The 16,208-nt window shown below is 55.6% G+C and overlaps 2 protein-coding genes across 2 annotated transcripts; one reads left to right on the plus strand and one right to left on the minus strand.

Annotated features, from left to right (window-relative positions):
- Positions 1–1,095: 1,095 nt before the first annotated feature.
- On the minus strand, positions 1,096–2,491 carry CATSPERH (catsper channel auxiliary subunit eta). Its single transcript, XM_075005597.1, has 3 exons — positions 2,258–2,491; positions 1,754–1,853; positions 1,096–1,172 (listed from the first exon to the last, which is right to left on the minus strand). The coding sequence occupies exons 1-3, from the start codon at positions 2,489–2,491 to the stop codon at positions 1,096–1,098; spliced, it is 411 nt and encodes a 136-aa protein (XP_074861698.1).
- A 1,331-nt stretch (positions 2,492–3,822) lies between these two features.
- On the plus strand, positions 3,823–12,995 carry VPS51 (VPS51 subunit of GARP complex). Its single transcript, XM_075005150.1, has 10 exons — positions 3,823–4,079; positions 4,875–5,004; positions 5,121–5,267; positions 6,509–6,728; positions 7,251–7,992; positions 9,949–10,164; positions 10,933–11,151; positions 11,236–11,357; positions 11,659–11,746; positions 12,479–12,995. Exons 1-10 carry the CDS (start codon positions 3,864–3,866, stop codon positions 12,737–12,739), a joined length of 2,361 nt encoding a protein of 786 aa, XP_074861251.1. The 5' UTR covers positions 3,823–3,863; the 3' UTR covers positions 12,740–12,995.
- The last annotated feature ends 3,213 nt before the right edge of the window (positions 12,996–16,208 follow it).

A 16,208-nucleotide genomic window follows, 5' to 3' on the forward strand; every position in this document is an offset into this window, starting at 1 on the left:
TTGCTCCCCATCTCGTAATACCACAGAAAGGGAGCGACTTGGCTGGGCTGTTGGGTGTGATTATTTTGCTAATGAGAATGGGGCGGGGTGGGGGGGTGTAATTCCAAAGATGGTCACTCCTGGGTCTGTACCGCGCTGAGGCCAGGAGGGCTGTGGGGTGCCTCCCACTTGAAAGGGGCGGGTGCGTGTGTGAAGTATTGCCCTGGTCTGGGATTTAGGGAGGGCGTGGGACATGCTGGTCAGCACTGGAGTTTAAAGAATGGGGGCAGAAAGGGAAGAGACTTCCCGGCTTGTGGTGGGGAGAGGGGTCTGCCTTTGAATGTAGTTTGCTTTCCTTCTATTTATTGAAACAGTGCGAAATGTGCAGAGTGGCCTCGGTGGGCCAAGAGAGCACACGCCATGCCCCAAAAAGTGACCATTGCCTCCAATCCCGCTGCTTTCCTGCTTCCGGATCTTTGACCGGGCCTTAGCGGAGATCTGCCATTTGGCAACTTCCCCAGCTCCCCCTGCCTTTCTGCCAATAGCTGTCTGGATCCACTAGCCCTGGGGCCGGGGAGGTGGCATGGGACTTAGCCTGGAGGTAATAAAGAAAACACATCGTCTTTCTCACAAGCCAGTGGAAAGGAGAGCTGGGCTAGGAGTCCTGTGTGCTTCCACCAGTGGGTGGTGACTGCTTGTGTTGGGAGGTGGGAGTCAGGACTTCTCCCTTGTGTTTGTTAGCATGACCCTGTGGTCACAGTATTGGGGTAGGGGTTGAGGTTTGGGCCACTGCTGTAGAATGAATGAGCCGTGTAGCTGTCAAGTGCTACTGCTAATGGTCAGCCATCTGAGATGTTGAATACCCATTGGGTGTGTTGGGAGAAGATCCTGGCTCTGACTGCCTTGCTCCAGGGGAAATGTGACGACTAACGAATTACACCATCTGTAGCACTACAGCAATATCCTGTATTGTTATTAAACTTGATTTTGGGTACAGCCTGAGCAGTGTGTTACTGCCCCCTTCCCTCCCCACTTCCTAATTCCTAGGGAATGAATGGGGGTGAATGCTGCGCCAGCACCGCTCCAAGGCTGCTGTGGACAAGGTTGGGCTGGAGCTCAGTAAATCTCCTCCCTGTATTCAATAGTCAGGTACTCCAGGCAGAAGCGGCCCACAAAGAGAGCAAAATTCATCACTAGAAGGGATAGAGCCAGAGTCCTGGTCAAGGAATGGAGTCTACAGCTTCCCTTTGTGGCTGGACCAGGTAGGCAGCTAGGGCCTGAGTCCTCCCCAGAGCAAATGAGTGTCCAGTCATTCACTCTCACACACATCCCCTAGTTGTGCCCTTAGGTGGTTCTGATTCTTGCTCAGTAACCTCCTGAGCTGGGGAGCCTCAGTCCTAGTGTAGCACCAACAGACCCAGGTTGCCAGCACCAGGAATAGAACCTGTAAGCATAGGGTCAAAATCCCCACGCTTTACCACATGAGCTAAAGGCCAGCTGGCTCTCAGCTGAGGCTGTAGAGCAGGGACTTCACTCACCCCAGATGAGGTCTCAGTGCCTCTGGTTACTACACTAGCTTCTGTGTTCCATGCAAGCTTTTGGGCAGCCTGCTGGGTTTTGAGGGTTCCCCCACTTGAGCACATGCCTCAGATGGAGCTGAGAATAGAATCCAGTAGTCAGCTGCCCCACCCACCAACCACTGTAACTGGTTAGTCTCAGCTGAGTTTCCCTTTTTGCCTTTGCTGTGCTCAGGCACTTGGCTAGAGTTACTTACCTAGTGAGGTCAGGGCAAACCCCCTGAGAACTTTATCATTGGCCTCAAAGGTGTAAAGCGTTCCAAGCAAGGCCCAGTAAAAGCTTATCACATGGGATATCTGCAGGGACAAGTGCAAAACAAGATGGTCAGGACTCTTCCCTGTCACTTCCCATTGCTAACCTCCTAGGCCTCACTTCACTCCTATACGTCTTACTACTCCTACTCCGGAGTTCAACTGCTGTCCTCCTTGCACCCCTCATGTTATAATCTTACCTCAGTATTCAAATGTATTAGTGGCACAGGATTGGCCAGCCTTGGTGGGACCTAAGATCTGACAGTGGCCAGAACCTGTAGATCCCTCGCCAGCAGGGATGGGTTATCCCCACTTCAGAGACAAAATGACTTGCCTCAGATCATAGTCTTTGGCAGAGCTTGGAGTAGAAAGCCAAGGAGTCTAAAATACTTGTTAGTATACCTCTAGGCCAAGCAGCAAGATACAAGGAGCAAGGAGATGCCTCTTACCAGCAGGACTGTGGTGCCATGAAAGCTCATGAGGTTGAATTTCTGGGTCACGGTGAAGTGATAGAGGTCTCCCCCAAAGATACCCATATGCACCAGCAGCAGCAGGAGGGAGGCAATGGTGAAGATTACTTTGCTGGGGAAAGTGACAGTGATAAAGGGGTCCTTCCAGCTCATGCCTCCCCATCCCATGCTAGGCGAAAGGACCAGCTGTTTGGTAATTCTACCGCTGACCATGGTGAGGAGAAAGGGTCACTAGGTCCAGGAGGCAGACTGGAGGCTGTTTGCAGTGATTGCAGGACCTCACTACAGGCTAGGGCTGGTTCAGAATCCATATATCAGGGTGCTGAGGTCATAAACAACTGTGAATTCTAGAAGAGTTCATAAAAACCCATAGGAGCTAGGAGAAGAGGTTGCAGCAGGTTGAGTGGAAGGACACTGTGTATGGGAAAAGAGGATACAGGATAAAGAATAATTTAAAACATCCAACTTGAGGTATCACAGTGATGAATCAGATTGTCCCCATGCATGACAGATTATGGATGGATAGATGAATGAGAATATTAGGTAGGAATGGGGTGGATGGTTGTCTGGATAGCTCAGGTCAGCAATGGGCAATCGAGGCTAGTGAGGAGGCTGCATGATCGACCCTCCTTCATCTCAGCGGGCTGGAACATTATTGTAAGCAAGACGGTTTCTTGGCTTTCATAGTCAATGATGTGTGCAATCAGCATGCACCTCACTTCATGTGCCCTAGCTTTATGTGCATGTCATTTTAGTGTTACCAGTAGGAAAAAAATCTATGTGGATGAAAACCAATGTAATTTGGCAACCCTGCACATGGATATAAACAAATAAAATGTTTCACAGGCTGCAGGTAGGACACCAATGGGCTGCATGTGGCCCTCAGGCTGCAGGTTGCCCACCAGTGGATTAGATGGTAGGTGAATGTATGGACAGGCAGAGAGATGGTTGGATATAGGTGATTAGATGGGCGTAAAGGGATGGATGGATAGGTAGATTAGATGAGGATAAAAGCATGGCGATGGTTACATTTGTGGATGGAGCCACAGATTAAACTAGACTAACAGAGTGTAACCATTGAAAAAGTGGACAGTAACAGGATGATGTCATTAACCAGTTTGATGGCATTGGTAATATAAGGAGTATTAGATGTTCTACAACCACAGCCGTGTGCTGACATCACGCAATAGTCTAGGAACTGCTGTGCAGAAGGCTGAATTCATGTGCACGAACTGGATGACGTCACACGCTAACACGGTGACATCGCAGCGTGACACGGCACTGCCACAATCTCGGCGAATTACAAGGCGCCTATGAGGTCACTGGCTCGTGACAAGGCACAGTTCAGTTGCACGGCCTCCGGCCAAATGCCCCGCGCCCCCTGGCCCGTCCCAGCAGCGAAGTCTCCGGACAGTGGCAATGACTGTCGACAGCCAGACGACACCCACAAAACGCGACTGATCCCGGAAGTGACCTCACCAGCGTCGGGGGAACGTCCTCATCACGTCATTGAACCCGGAAGTGAGCTCACGTCGCTTACTGCCCACCCCCAAGAGCTCCGGCTGTGCGGGTGTGGCGGGTGAAGATGTCGGCTGCCCAGGGGGGTCCCCTGGCTGGCGCGGCCGAGGCCGGTTCGGAGCCGCCGGCGGGGAAGCGGCGGCCGCACGGGATGCTGAAGCTCTACTACGGGCTGCCGGAGCCGGCGGGGGAGGCTCGGGGCGGCCTGGCCCCGTTGGGGGATCTCGGGGGACCCACTGACATCAACGGGGCGCACTTCGACCCGGAAGTGTTCCTCACTAAGGTGCTCGCCCACCCCGGATGTGCTCAGGCACAGGGGCCCCCTCAAAGCCTCTCGATGCCCGTGTTCCGAGGCCCTCCCAGGACCCCGCCGGGGCCCCCCGCTGGCCCCTGTCCCGGTCCCGTCCCGCCGGAGGAGCCTCCCCCTTCCCGACAGCTTCCAAGGGGGCCCCCACCTTTCTGTCCCTGGTCTGCCCCATCAGTGACCCAGACCCCTGGGCGGGGGGCTGGTAGCCCCCGGGGGGACGCCACACATCCTTCCCAGCCACCTGTCACAGCTGTGGCTGCCCCCGGGGATTCTCTCCAAAGGGCCCTGCTGTATGGCCAGTCTCGCAGGGAACCCATCCTGTCAAATCTTCTCAGTATCGCAGCCGTCAGGGGCTGTTGTCTGCCTCCCCTGGGGAGCCTTCTTCCAGCTTCCGCCATTCACACCCGTCCCCCAATATGAGGGGGCTGTGGGTCATGACTGAGGGGAGCCAACCGAGCTGGAGAGTGGGGGAGCTCAGGACTGAGATTGTAGACGCTGCAGGTCAGGCTTGAGGGGCACTGGCAGAACTTGGTGCTAGTCCTAGGGGACCAGGGAGCTGCGCTCAGGCTTGAGGTTGACCAGCATAGCCGGGTGAGGGCACATAGTCTAGGTTTGGGATTGTAGGGGGCTGCAGTTTAGGATTATGGTGCACTGGCAGAACTGTAGGGTAAAGCCCAGTGGAGGGATGTCAGGGAAACCAGTGGGGATTGAAGGGTACTGGCAAAGCTGACGTCCCTGGCTGTGCCCCTTACTCACTGTTACTCTCCCTAGCTGCGAAAGGAGTGCTCGCTAGCCCAGCTTATGGACTGTGAGACTGACATGGTAAAGCAGATCCGTGCCCTGGATAGCGACATGCAAACCCTGGTGTATGAGAACTACAACAAGTTCATCTCAGCCACAGGTACCATGCAGGGCTGCCCGGATCCCAGTCCTCCACATGTGGGGGATGAAGGCCTGTGTCTTTAGCAGTGGGACTGCATTTTTGGGCCTGGCTGATTTCCTCCTTTTACTCCCCAGACACAATCCGCAAGATGAAGAATGACTTCAAGAAGATGGAAGACGAGATGGATTGCCTGGCTGCGAACATGGCTGTCATCACAGAGTTCAGTGCCCGCATCAGCAGCACTCTGCAGGACCAGCATGAGCAGATCACCAAGCTCTCAGGTACTAGCCCCAAACTGCCCTCTTAGCCAGCTGGCAAGGTCCCAGGGTCCGATTAGGGGTTGGAGAGATACTGGGGTGAATAAGTGTATTGGTTTGATCCAGGGCAGCTGAAATAGCATGGCGATGCATGTCAAACTAGATTAGGTATGTGCAAAGTTGGGGGGCACAGCCCAGTTGCTCCCCTCCCACCTCCCGGGGCTTCTGCTGCCTTGCCAGCTTTCTCCGGCTTGGCGGCCTCTGCTGCTGTCACCAAGGGAACACCCCCTACCTCCCTCCCCACCCTGGCTGCTGGGCAATCAGAATGTATGGGGGCCCTGAGTCAAGCAGTGGGAGCAGCCAGCAAGTTCCCAGCTTGATAAGACCCCTGCTGGGGTCCCCCCTCGAGCACTCCTCCCATTTTGGGGCACCCCCTTCTCGAGCGTCCCACCCGTTTCCTGTGGTCCTTCTACAGGCTGGCAGGGCCTGGCTAATTGCATGATTGAAAAGTGGAGCCTGACCTAAAAAGGTTGCTCACCCGTGGGTTAGATGAGACACTAAATCTTACCTGAAGTTCAAGAGCAGAGAGGATTCTGGGAGAGTGCTATCTTCTGCCTTGGCTGGGTCAAGACTCCAAGTCCCTTCTCAGGAGGCAAGAACTCAGGAGTAAATCTAGGGCATCCAAGGCTAGAAATGAAGCACGGAGGGAAGTCTGGGAGGGAGAGTCCTGTAGGTGCATGTTTCATTCCCCTGCCTGGTCACTGCTGTGGCTGCTGTTATCCACAGCCTGGGAGGGCAGTGTCTCCCTGATGTGTGGCCAAGATGGTAATTGATGGAGAGGGACGCTGACATCAATGGGGCGCATTTTGACCCACCAGGGGAAGAGCTGAGAGCAGCCCAGGAAACCTATCCAGTGACCAGGAGAATCATAATAGAATAGGGGTGGTGGGTGGCAGTGTTCCCTGTAAGCTGAGCACTTGGGCGGCCACGCAGGAGAGAATCAGGTGTTGCCCAGCCGATGAGCAGAGCACCCGCATTCCCCCATGATGGGCGGTGTGTGTTGCTATTGGTGGTTCACATCTGCCTATGCCTTGGTGAACATAATGAAATTTATTCTACCCGGGGATGGTCAGAATGAGAGGGACACTGGTGGTAGTCCCTGAAGGGCTCCAGGCCATTCCTGCTGGAGCAGCTGCAGAAGGGCGTCAGGGGGAGATGCCAAGGGATGCTGGCACTGCTTCTAACAGGGTCTCTCTGGGTCCCAGGGGTCCACACGCTCCTACGCAAGCTGCAGTTTCTCTTTGAGCTGCCTGCACGCCTCACCAAGTGTGTGGAGCTGGAGGCCTACGGACAGGCAGTGCGCTATTACAGCAAAGCCCGTTCGATCCTGCACCAGTACCAGCACATGCCCTCCTTCCAGGGCATCCAGGACGACTGCCAGCAGATCATGGCCAACCTGGCACAGAAGCTACGGGAGAAATTCAGGTACAGACCTTTGGATCTGATCCAGTGCAGGGGGAGTGGACAAAGACTGAAGTGAGACAGCTGCATTGGTCTGACCCCCAGCAGGAGGGGCACCAGGGTAGAGGGTGCAATGGTCTGATCCAAAGGGGGATAGATTAACGAGTGACTCAGTCATCCAGCTGTCCCCATTCGCTCCACTTAGGCTTGTAAGGAGCTGTGTGATGAGTTCGTGTCCCAGGCATGCTGCTGGATGGAGGCTGAGCTGGAGGCCCTAGAGACAGAGCTGGGAGAAGCAGGCGGCATTCCTATCACATGTAGTGACTGCAGGGTGGAAATCAGCACCCTGGAGATTTATGATTAGGTTTCAGGATCATCACCCCAGTTGAGATAAAGGAACTGGAGTCCAGTCTAGAAGCTGGCTGCTGTTGCTAATTCCCATTACCAGCCCTTAAACCCTGCTGCAGATACACTAGAAGTCGGGGGGGGTGGGGTCCATGTCTCAGCTCCCCTGCCATCTGCAATGCCCTCTCCTTTCCTTGGCAGGGATGGGGGCTCTGGGGCAAAGGACCTGGCTGAGTGCGTGGAGCTGCTGCTGCAACTGGATGAGCCTGCAGAGGAGCTGTGTGATGAGTTCCTTTCCCATGCTCGCTGCCGGTTGGAGGCTGAGCTGAAGGCCCTAGAGACAGAGCTGGGGCAGCCAGGCGGAGCTCCTCTCACAGATATCCTGGAGTTCATTGACCGGGGCTGCAACATCTTTGTCAGCAACATGTGCCTAGTGATTGCCTCCTACCAGGAGCTCTTTGTTAGCCGAGAAGGGGTGCAGGACATCACCCGCATGGCACAGGACAAGCTGGTGGCCTTTGTCAACTGCCTTATGGAGACATACTTCTCCCTAGTGGAGCAGCGCATCCAGTTGGAGAAAGGGGTTGGTGACAACTCACTGCTGGTGCGTGCCCTGGACCGCTTCCACCGGCGCCTCCAAGCTCTGACCAAGCTGCTGCCGGCCTCCAACGTGGCAGCTGAGGGCACAGAGATTGTGGTGCGGGCTGCCAAGGAGCGCATCCGCCAGTACCTGTTGGCCCTGCAGAGCTTCTATCAGGACTGCCTGACAGATGTGCGCCAGTCGTTGGCTGCTCCGCGCCTGGCGGGCAAGGAGACCCCCAACCTGGCTGAGCTGCTGGGCACCATTTCGGCCTCTGTCCTTAATCAGATCAAGTCAGTGCTCACCTACGTCCACCTCTTCACAGCAAAGGACATCACCTTTTCCAACAAGCCCTACTTCAAGGTGATACAGCTGAGGACGGGGAGACTGTGAAGTTAGAGGTTGAGAATCGGGTATATTCAGTCGCTCCTCCAGCTGTTCCAATGCCGCTTGACGATCCCAGGTTCTTCTACCCCTTTTCACCAGGACATCTGCAATGCTTTATATAATGGAGGCCACTAGCCTCAGCTGCATTAGTCGAGATGGGGAAACCCCAAAGGATGGTCCAGTGGTTCAGGCACTAGTCTTGGGAGATATGTTCAGTTTCCTGTTCTGCTGTAGGCTTCCTCGGTGACCTTAGGCAAGTCACTTTGCTGGTGCCTCGGTTTTCCCACCTGTATAAGGGGGATAATAGGACTGGCCTGTGGCGTAGGGGTGTTGTGAGGATAGTGATGTTAAAGATTGTGAGGCACTTAGATGCTGTGGCATAGGTATGGATACGGCCCCATAGATACACACTGGCACAGGGAGGAAAATGATTTGCCGAAGGTCGCCCAGCAGGCCAGAGGCAAAGCTGGGAATAGAATCTGGTCTGCGGAGTCCCAGCGCTCTGCCCTCTAAGCCACGTGGCCATAAACACCGAATCCTTCACTAGGAACCTTCCGGGGGGGAGGGTGGCTCCCTTACCTTTGTGCCCTCCCCACGTGGGGCTGCGGCTGAGCTGCAGAGGAAACATGGACGGGGTAAGAGGACTGAGGCTCAGGTCACAGGTGGGTCTGGAGCCAGGAGCAGGACCAGGGGAACAAGGCTGGGGGCAGAGCCACAGTCAGGCTGCGGGGGGTGGTGGGGTGGTGTAGTATCGGCGCTGGCTGGCTGGGAGCTGGACACGTGACCAAGAGTGGAGCCAGGCTGAGGCCAGGATCAGGCACAGAGCTGGGAGCTGGGGATGTGGCTGTGGACAAGGCAGGAGGAGAGGTGGGGGCAGAGAGGTGGTGCTTTCTAGGGGCTGGCCTGGATGCTGCTGCTGCCCCTCCCCTCAACATTCTTCTGTCCCCCCGAGGGGAGGTGCACCTCACGCTTTTGGGGGCTCCTGGAATGATGGAGTCCATGTAGAGCCTGTTTTGTGTCACTCTGCAGGGTGTGTACAGCAGAGGGGCAAACCCCAGGGAGGGAGAAGAAATTTGAGTTAACGGCCAATGTTGGCAGGAGACCAGGTGGGGATAAAGTGTCCAGGATTCAGCCGAGGCTGGAAGTGAGGATATTTCTACCCACCGGAGGAGGAAGGGTCTGGAACAGCCTCCCAGCAGGAGGGGTTGGGGGACAAGCAGCCCAACTCGTTTAACAGTGGAGTTACTACTGCCATGGGCTAGTGAGGGGGCTGCATGAGTGGCCCTCCTCAGTCTCAATGAGCCACAAGGTTGTAATAGCCACGATAGGGTAATTTTGCTGACTGCTCTTGTGTACCTAGAATTTGCGGGAGGCGCTGATTGGATGCACAGGGAGTGCCTGGCTCTCATAGTACCCCACCTCCCGTGGCCTGACTTACCCACCTGTCACTTCAGTAAACCCGGTTGGAAAAAATCGACACGGCCGGAAACCAGCAGAAACTGGCGGCCTGTGCGTGGGCAACGGTGTAAACAGTGTCTCGTGGGCTACACGTAGGACCCGACAGGCCGTGTGTGGCTCATGGGGGCACGTTGCCCACCACAGAGTTAATGGCTGGGATGATGTGGCCTGGTTGCTTGTGGGGGTGGACTCAGTAACCTAGGGGGCCCTTTGAATCCTAAGTCTCTATTTTTAAACCTAATCTCAACCTGCTGCCCCCGGGAGGTCCCCCACTGTGACAATTGTGCTTCAGTCCCAGCCTGCAGCCCTGTCCTCAGGGTGAATGCCACAGGCAGTCGGCATCTGGGGGAGCGGCTGTGGATGGGGAGATGCTGTCAGGATTGCTGGCTTGGCTCCAGATGGAGCCACTACCAGGAAGCAAGAGGAAGTGCTGACACCCCCCACCCCAACCCCATTCCCCCCCATTTCTTCCAGGGTGAGTTTTGCAGCCAGGGTGTCCGCGAGGGCCTGATCGTCAGCTTCATCAAGTCCATATGCCAGACGGCGCGGCAGTTCTGTGAGACCACAGGGGACAAGGGTGGCTCCACACCCCCCACCCTGCTGCTCCTGCTCTCTCGCCTCTGCCTGGACTACGAAACCTCCACCATCAGCTACGTCCTCACCCTGACTGACGAGCAGTTCCTAGTGCAGGTGACAACCCCTGGGAACGGGGAGGGGCCAGGCCTCAGTCCCAGAGGTGGCCTGTCCTGCAGTGTGGTGGGAGGGGAATCCCTGGCTGGCTGGCTCTGGGTGTCCTCTGCCTGGGACGCCATGTTCAGTTCAAAGCCCCTCAATCCCCCAAGAGCTAGGAAGAAGTCCCTGGACAGGGTGGGAGAGACCATCTTTCTCTGAGGGCTGTGAGCCCACGCCAGAGTTCCAGGGGCTGTTCTCTGGGGCTGGGATCCCAGGGGAAGGGGTGGGATATCTGTAGCTGAGCTGGATGGCAGCGGGAGCGCTACTGGGTGGCTGTGCACGCCCTGAGCTCTGCTGCTCACCTCTGGATTTCCAGTCATGTGCCAGCTGCTCTGACCACCCTTTCCCCTCAGTGGGCCTGAGATTCCATCCCCACCTGCAGGCAGTGGGGACAGCTTGGGGGGGAAGTGATGTGTGGCTGGCACTGGGCAGGATAAGATGGGAACAACCTGTGCCATTTTGCACGCCCCAGCCCCACCCACCTGATGGGGTGCTGTGTAGGTGAAGTCTATGGCGTTCCCCACAGCACCCCTGCCCACACTGACCCAATGGGGCAGTGGGGTGAGTGACAAGGGGAGCATGTGACCCACCCAGAGCTGGTGATGCTACAAGGCACACGGGGAAGGGCAGGGGCAGGTTGTCCTCTGAGTGCCCCTCACGTGGAGGTAGTGGGCCTTGGGGAAAGTGCCCTGTCCGGCACCGCTGACGCGCTGTTCTCCCTCCTAGGACCATTCCCCCATCACCCCCGTCACCAGCCTGTGTGCAGAGGCCCGTGAGACAGCCCAGCGGCTACTCAACCACTACGTGAAGGTGCAGGGGCTGATCATCTCGCAGATGCTGCGCAAGAGCGTGGAGACGCGTGACTGGGTCAACACCATTGAGCCGCGCAATGTACGGGCCGTCATGAAGAGGGTGGTGGAAGACACCACCTCCATAGATGTGCAGGTCAGCCTGGGAAGGACAACTTGGGGCTTCCTATATTCCAAGAACCTCCCATTCACCTGGGCTGCTTCTCTCCCTCCCTTGCAGGTAGGACTCCTGTATGAAGAGGGCGTCCGCAAGGCCCAGAGCAGCGACTCCAGCAAGAGGACCTTCTCTGTGTACAGCAGCTCCCGGCAGCAGAGCCGCTACGCCCCCAGCTACACGCCCAGGTCAGGGGGTGCGGGTCAGGATTGAGGGGCACAGGAAGGGCCTGGGGTAGCAGTGGGCTGCGGGTGGGAACTGAGGGGCTCAGGCAGAGTCGCAATGGGGGGGTTGCCCTTCCAGCTACATTTTAGGGTGAGCAGCCTGCACCAGGGCAGGTAGGCCTTCTACTGCTCCATTCCAGAGGAGTGGGCTTTGACCCAGGGTTTTACTGCAGATGCAACCTCTGGTGAGGAGGCCTGCCCAGATCCCGTTCCCTGCTGTGCTGCCAGTGTGTGTAACCACTTGTCTCTGCTTTCCCTCTGGCAGTGCCCCCCTGGACACTAACCTCCTGAGTAACATTCAGAAGCTGTTCTCAGAGCGCATCGACATCTTCAGCCCTGTGGAGTTCAACAAGGTGAGCAGAATCTCGCACAGGTCAGAGCCCCCAAATCCAGCCAGTCCTCCAGCTCCCCCGGCCCCAGGGCATCAGAGCAGGAACACAGCCCCCCAGCACTCACTCCATCTGATCGCACTGGTCTCCTCTGGCCTTAGGATGTACTAATCTTCAGTGACGCTGCCACCACCAACGCATTAGAGGAGGAACAGAGCTGCTCACACACCTCCCCTGTCCTCTGGGGACCCCTCCCTCCTAAGCTATCACACATCCACTCCCCAGACACTCTCACTTCCCTGTTCCCTACCTCCCACTGACCTCTCTGCCCTCTGGCGGGGGGTGCAGCCCAGATCTGGCTTCGTTCCTCCACAAGAGACTTCTGCCACATAGGCTGTGTCTGCACTATAAAAATAACTTCAGAGTTGCTTTCTTTGAGGTACAACTTCACAGTAAGCCACTTTGAAGCTGAGCATCGACACACACCCTACGTTGAAGTTGGGCACTACTCCGTTCCCGGGAACGGAGTAACGGCTTCGAAGTTGGGCTCCCTATTCAAAGTTAACTTCAAAGTAAGGGAGAATGTGTGTGGACTCTCTGCTGGCTACTTCGATGTAGTGCCTAACTTTGAAGTTAACTTTGAATTAGTTCCTAATGTAGACGCACCCGTACGGTGCCCTGGAAGTCATTCTTCCCCCTGTGTCCTCCACATGGATAGCGGGCAGTGCTTGACTGACCTCCCTGCCTATCCCCCAGGTCTCTGTCCTGACTGGCATCATCAAGATCAGCCTTAAGACCTTCCTGGAGTGCGTGCGGCTGCGGACCTTTGGGCGCTATGGCCTGCAGCAGATCCAGGTGGACTGCTACTACCTCCAGCTCTACCTGTGGCGCTTTGTCTCTGATGAGAACCTGGTGCACTTCCTGCTTGATGAAATTGTGGGCAGCACGGCCCACCGCTGCCTGGACCCTGTGCCCATGGAGCAGAGTGTCATTGAGGTCATCTGTGAGAGGGGCTGATGTGAAGGGAGTCAGCCCAGCCTCGAGGCAGATGCCAGCGTACTCCTCTGCAGGGAGTGGACGCTTGTGTCCCTCAGACTCTTCTGTTCCACTGGGTGTTTCCCCCACTAGATGGTGTGAGGGCTGCCTGAGAGCGTGGCAGAGAATGGCTTGTGAACACATCGGGGGAGGTGCCCTGTGAACATGCCCATTGCTGCTAGCCTGGATTTGTTGGGCCACAAGGGGAACGTGCTGAATAAACCACACCGTGATCTGATCAAGTCTCTGCTGTTCATCGCAAGCTCTGGGGTTGGCTCCCCTCTGCTGGCCTCATCTCTGAGGCCCCCTGTTGTGTACAGCTTCCCTGGTGCTTTGTGAACATTCAGAGGCTGGATACCCGGGTCTACCTCCTCGCTTCTCTGAAGTTCCCCACACATCCAGCACTGGCCTCCTCCTCTCCTTACTTGAGAGCTTTTGCCTTTTTGAGCTGCCATGAACAACAGCCTCTTACATTTCTCCATAGCATCCCTTCTCCCCTTCCGTCTCTCTCTCTTGTCTTGTGGTGGTTGCAGAATTGTAGCAGCGTAGGGCTGGATGGGATCGTGAGGTAATCTGGTCCGTTCCCGACAGGACCATAAGGACCTTGCCCCTGCCTGCCAGGTGTCTAACATGTTCTGAGAAACCTCCGGTAAGGGAGAGTCTGCCCTGCTCCCTGTGTAACCTCTTCTAGTCCTAGCCTGTAATTTGGCTTAGATTTTTTTCTCCCTATTATCTCACCTGAATCTCCCTGGCTGCCCTGTAATCCCTGTACTTCTTGTCCTGTTCTCTGTGATGTGCAGAATAACTGGTCTTTAGAATGACATTTTGCATGTAAGCGTGGGGCCCAAAACAACACAGGTCTCTGGTTCAGGCTCAGCAGTGCCAAGCAGGGCCCAGCAGTTTCATCCTGTGTTTACCTACCACACTCCCGTTACTACAGCCCAGAGTCGCAACAGCATCGCAGCACTGAATCATATTCAACTTGAGCTCCCTTAGATCACTCTCCGGTTCCTTTTCTGCAGTCCTGCGGCCTAGCCAGCTATGCCCTGTTTTGTACCTGTGCGTTGGATTTTTCCTTCCCCAGGGTAGTGCTTTGCAATTGGTTTGTATTGACTTTCATCCTGTTCATTTCAGAGTAATTCTCCTATTTATCCAAGGTCACTTTGAGTTCCAGTCCTGTCCTCCAGAGTATCTGGAGTAAAGTATCTGGTCCCAACTGACCTTCTTAGTGAAGACTGAAGCAAAAATGGCATTAAACACTCCAACCTCCTTTGTATCATCCATCTCTCGTCCCCACTGAGTCACGCCCCTATGCTTTCCTTTCTTTCTCTTCATCCTAATTCGGCAGGAAGGGAGATGCTTCCCAGAGTAGGGCTGCCACACACGAGTGAAAATGCCCACAGCGAACCTGCCCTGAAATCACAGGAACCCCTATTCTCCTCCTCCAGAGTAGGAGCCGGGGGTTGGGAGGAATTTCTCCCAGGGGCCGTGATTGTGCAAGGAGGTTCTGGGTGGCTTTGCTCAGGGTATCCAACCTTAGTTCATGTTGGGGGGGTGGCAGGGAGTGTCCCTCTGTTCGGTGCACAGTGCATGCACCCAGGCCATAGGTTTACTGCCTCGGGCCGATAACACCAATAAGTGGGATTGGTTTGTCATATCTTTCAAAAAGACAGCAAAGGGCTGAGCTAGGCTGGGAGCTGATCTGCGTAACTGTGTGGGGAGAGATGCAGCTGTGCTTACCTCGCCTCTGGTGTAGATCAGAGGTGGAAGCATTCTTCCATTGGCCTAGCTGCCGCCTCTCCGAGAGGTGGATTAACTGTGCCAACAGAAGAACTCCTGTCGGCACAGGTACTACCATCACTAAGGGCCTGTCTGTGCTAGCTGCTTACTTCGAAGGGAGGCTGGTAAGTAGGGTGCCGGGAGATTATTAATGAAGCACTGCACTGCATATGCAGCACTTCATTGAGCTAATTCTCCCCCGCGTTAAACTTCGAAGTGCTGGCTCGCGTCTAGCCGCGGCTCACCCGTCGGTACTTCGAAGTGCCCGGGGTACTTCCAGTCCGTTTACTACTCAAAATTTTGAGTGGTGTACTGCTGCCAAACCAATGACAAACCAATCCCACTTATGGGTATAATCGGGAAGAGTGGTTTTAATCTGCACACGGGGTTAGAGCCACAGCACTGGGTGTCCCGCAGGACTACAGCAGAGCAGCAGGTGTCAGATCACCCTGCAGGGATTTCACCCCAGGAGTACCAGCACAGACTCTGAGAGGAGTGCCCCCTACTGAGCCTTCACCCCTCTCCTGGACCACAGCAGCTCCTATCGATGCATGGTGTCTGCTCTGATTGGGCGAGAGGATTTTCACTGCAACCTACGTCACCCCCTGCAACCCCTCTGCCTGGTCTCGCACCTAAATCCTGACCAGCCGTAACTCTTAAGTGTGACCAGCTCACAGCTGTCTAGGAGTTGGCTCTTTGTCTGCTACCTATTCACAGGGCAGCGAGCGCCTCTGGCATAGAAAGGTTCCTTTCCACGACGGCGTGGTTCTTCCTGCATCCTGGATGCTCGGCCCCTCTGCAGACCGAAGGACGTTGATTTCGTAACAAACCAACTGTTTGCTTCAGAGGACCACACGTGCCCCATGACTTGGCACTAGCCCAGGCCGTGACAAAAGGGCCACAGTTGAGTAATGCTGCATAGCACCCTGGGGTTATCCGGGGTCCTGCGACACATTGTGTGCAGGGAGTAGAACACCTTGTGCTCTCCATGGCCACCCAAAGGGGGTGGGGGATTCCAGGGTTGGGCAAGTGAACATGCTCTGACAATGAGGTAAATCACAACCTGGGAAAATACCAGATCTAGGAGGCGGTGCTGTGGGAGGCTGGTTCAGCCTGGCCAGGCCCTTTTCTGGCACAGCTGAGATGTCAGTTGTCATCACAGAACAGTTCGAGCTGTGGCCTTGTCTCCTTTTGCTCCCTACAAACACACTGCCAAAGTGTGGGCCTGGCAAGGACCCACAGGCACCATTTCAAAGTTGGAGTGGCATTTACCATTGGAATTACAGTAGCAGCATGGACGCAGGCTGAGATCAGAGGTGCATTGAGCCAGGTGCTGCACGGCCTTTCTCTAATATTAGGGTCCCATTGTGCCAGTCAGTGAATGGACCTGGACTGAAATCAGAGCCCCGTCACACAGTGTGCTACTGGGACCCCAACTGAGATCAGGGCCAGGCACTGCACGCACCCCAACTGAGATCATAATCCCGTCGTATGGTGCACTGCACCGACCCTGACCAAGCTCAGAGCCCCGTTGTATGGCGCGCTGCACCGACCCTAACCAAGATCAGCGCTCTGTTTTATGGTGCACTGCACCGATCTCAACCGAGATCAGAGCCCCCTTGTATGGCTTGTTGCACCAACCCTGACTGAGATCAGAGTCCTGTTGTGCAGG

The sequence above is a fragment of the Carettochelys insculpta genome, chromosome 11 (assembly GCF_033958435.1).
Source record: "Carettochelys insculpta isolate YL-2023 chromosome 11, ASM3395843v1, whole genome shotgun sequence".
Lineage (NCBI taxonomy): Eukaryota > Metazoa > Chordata > Testudines > Carettochelyidae > Carettochelys > Carettochelys insculpta.

Excerpts from the sequence above, each read along its gene's own strand:
- CATSPERH (XM_075005597.1), bottom strand. The coding sequence starts at position 2,491 with ATGGTCAGCGGTAGAATTACCAAACAGCTGGTCCTTTCGCCTAGCATG. Across the intron at positions 1,854-2,257 it reads ATGGCACCACAGTCCTGCTG|ATATCCCATGTGATAAGCTT; the intron begins GTAAGAGGCATC and ends TTGTCCCTGCAG. Across the intron at positions 1,173-1,753 it reads GTTTGCCCTGACCTCACTAG|TGATGAATTTTGCTCTCTTT; the intron begins GTAAGTAACTCT and ends TATCCCTTCTAG.
- VPS51 (XM_075005150.1), top strand. The coding sequence starts at position 3,864 with ATGTCGGCTGCCCAGGGGGGTCCCCTGGCTGGCGCGGCCGAGGCCGGT. Across the intron at positions 4,080-4,874 it reads CGGAAGTGTTCCTCACTAAG|CTGCGAAAGGAGTGCTCGCT; the intron begins GTGCTCGCCCAC and ends TACTCTCCCTAG. Across the intron at positions 5,005-5,120 it reads CAAGTTCATCTCAGCCACAG|ACACAATCCGCAAGATGAAG; the intron begins GTACCATGCAGG and ends TTTACTCCCCAG.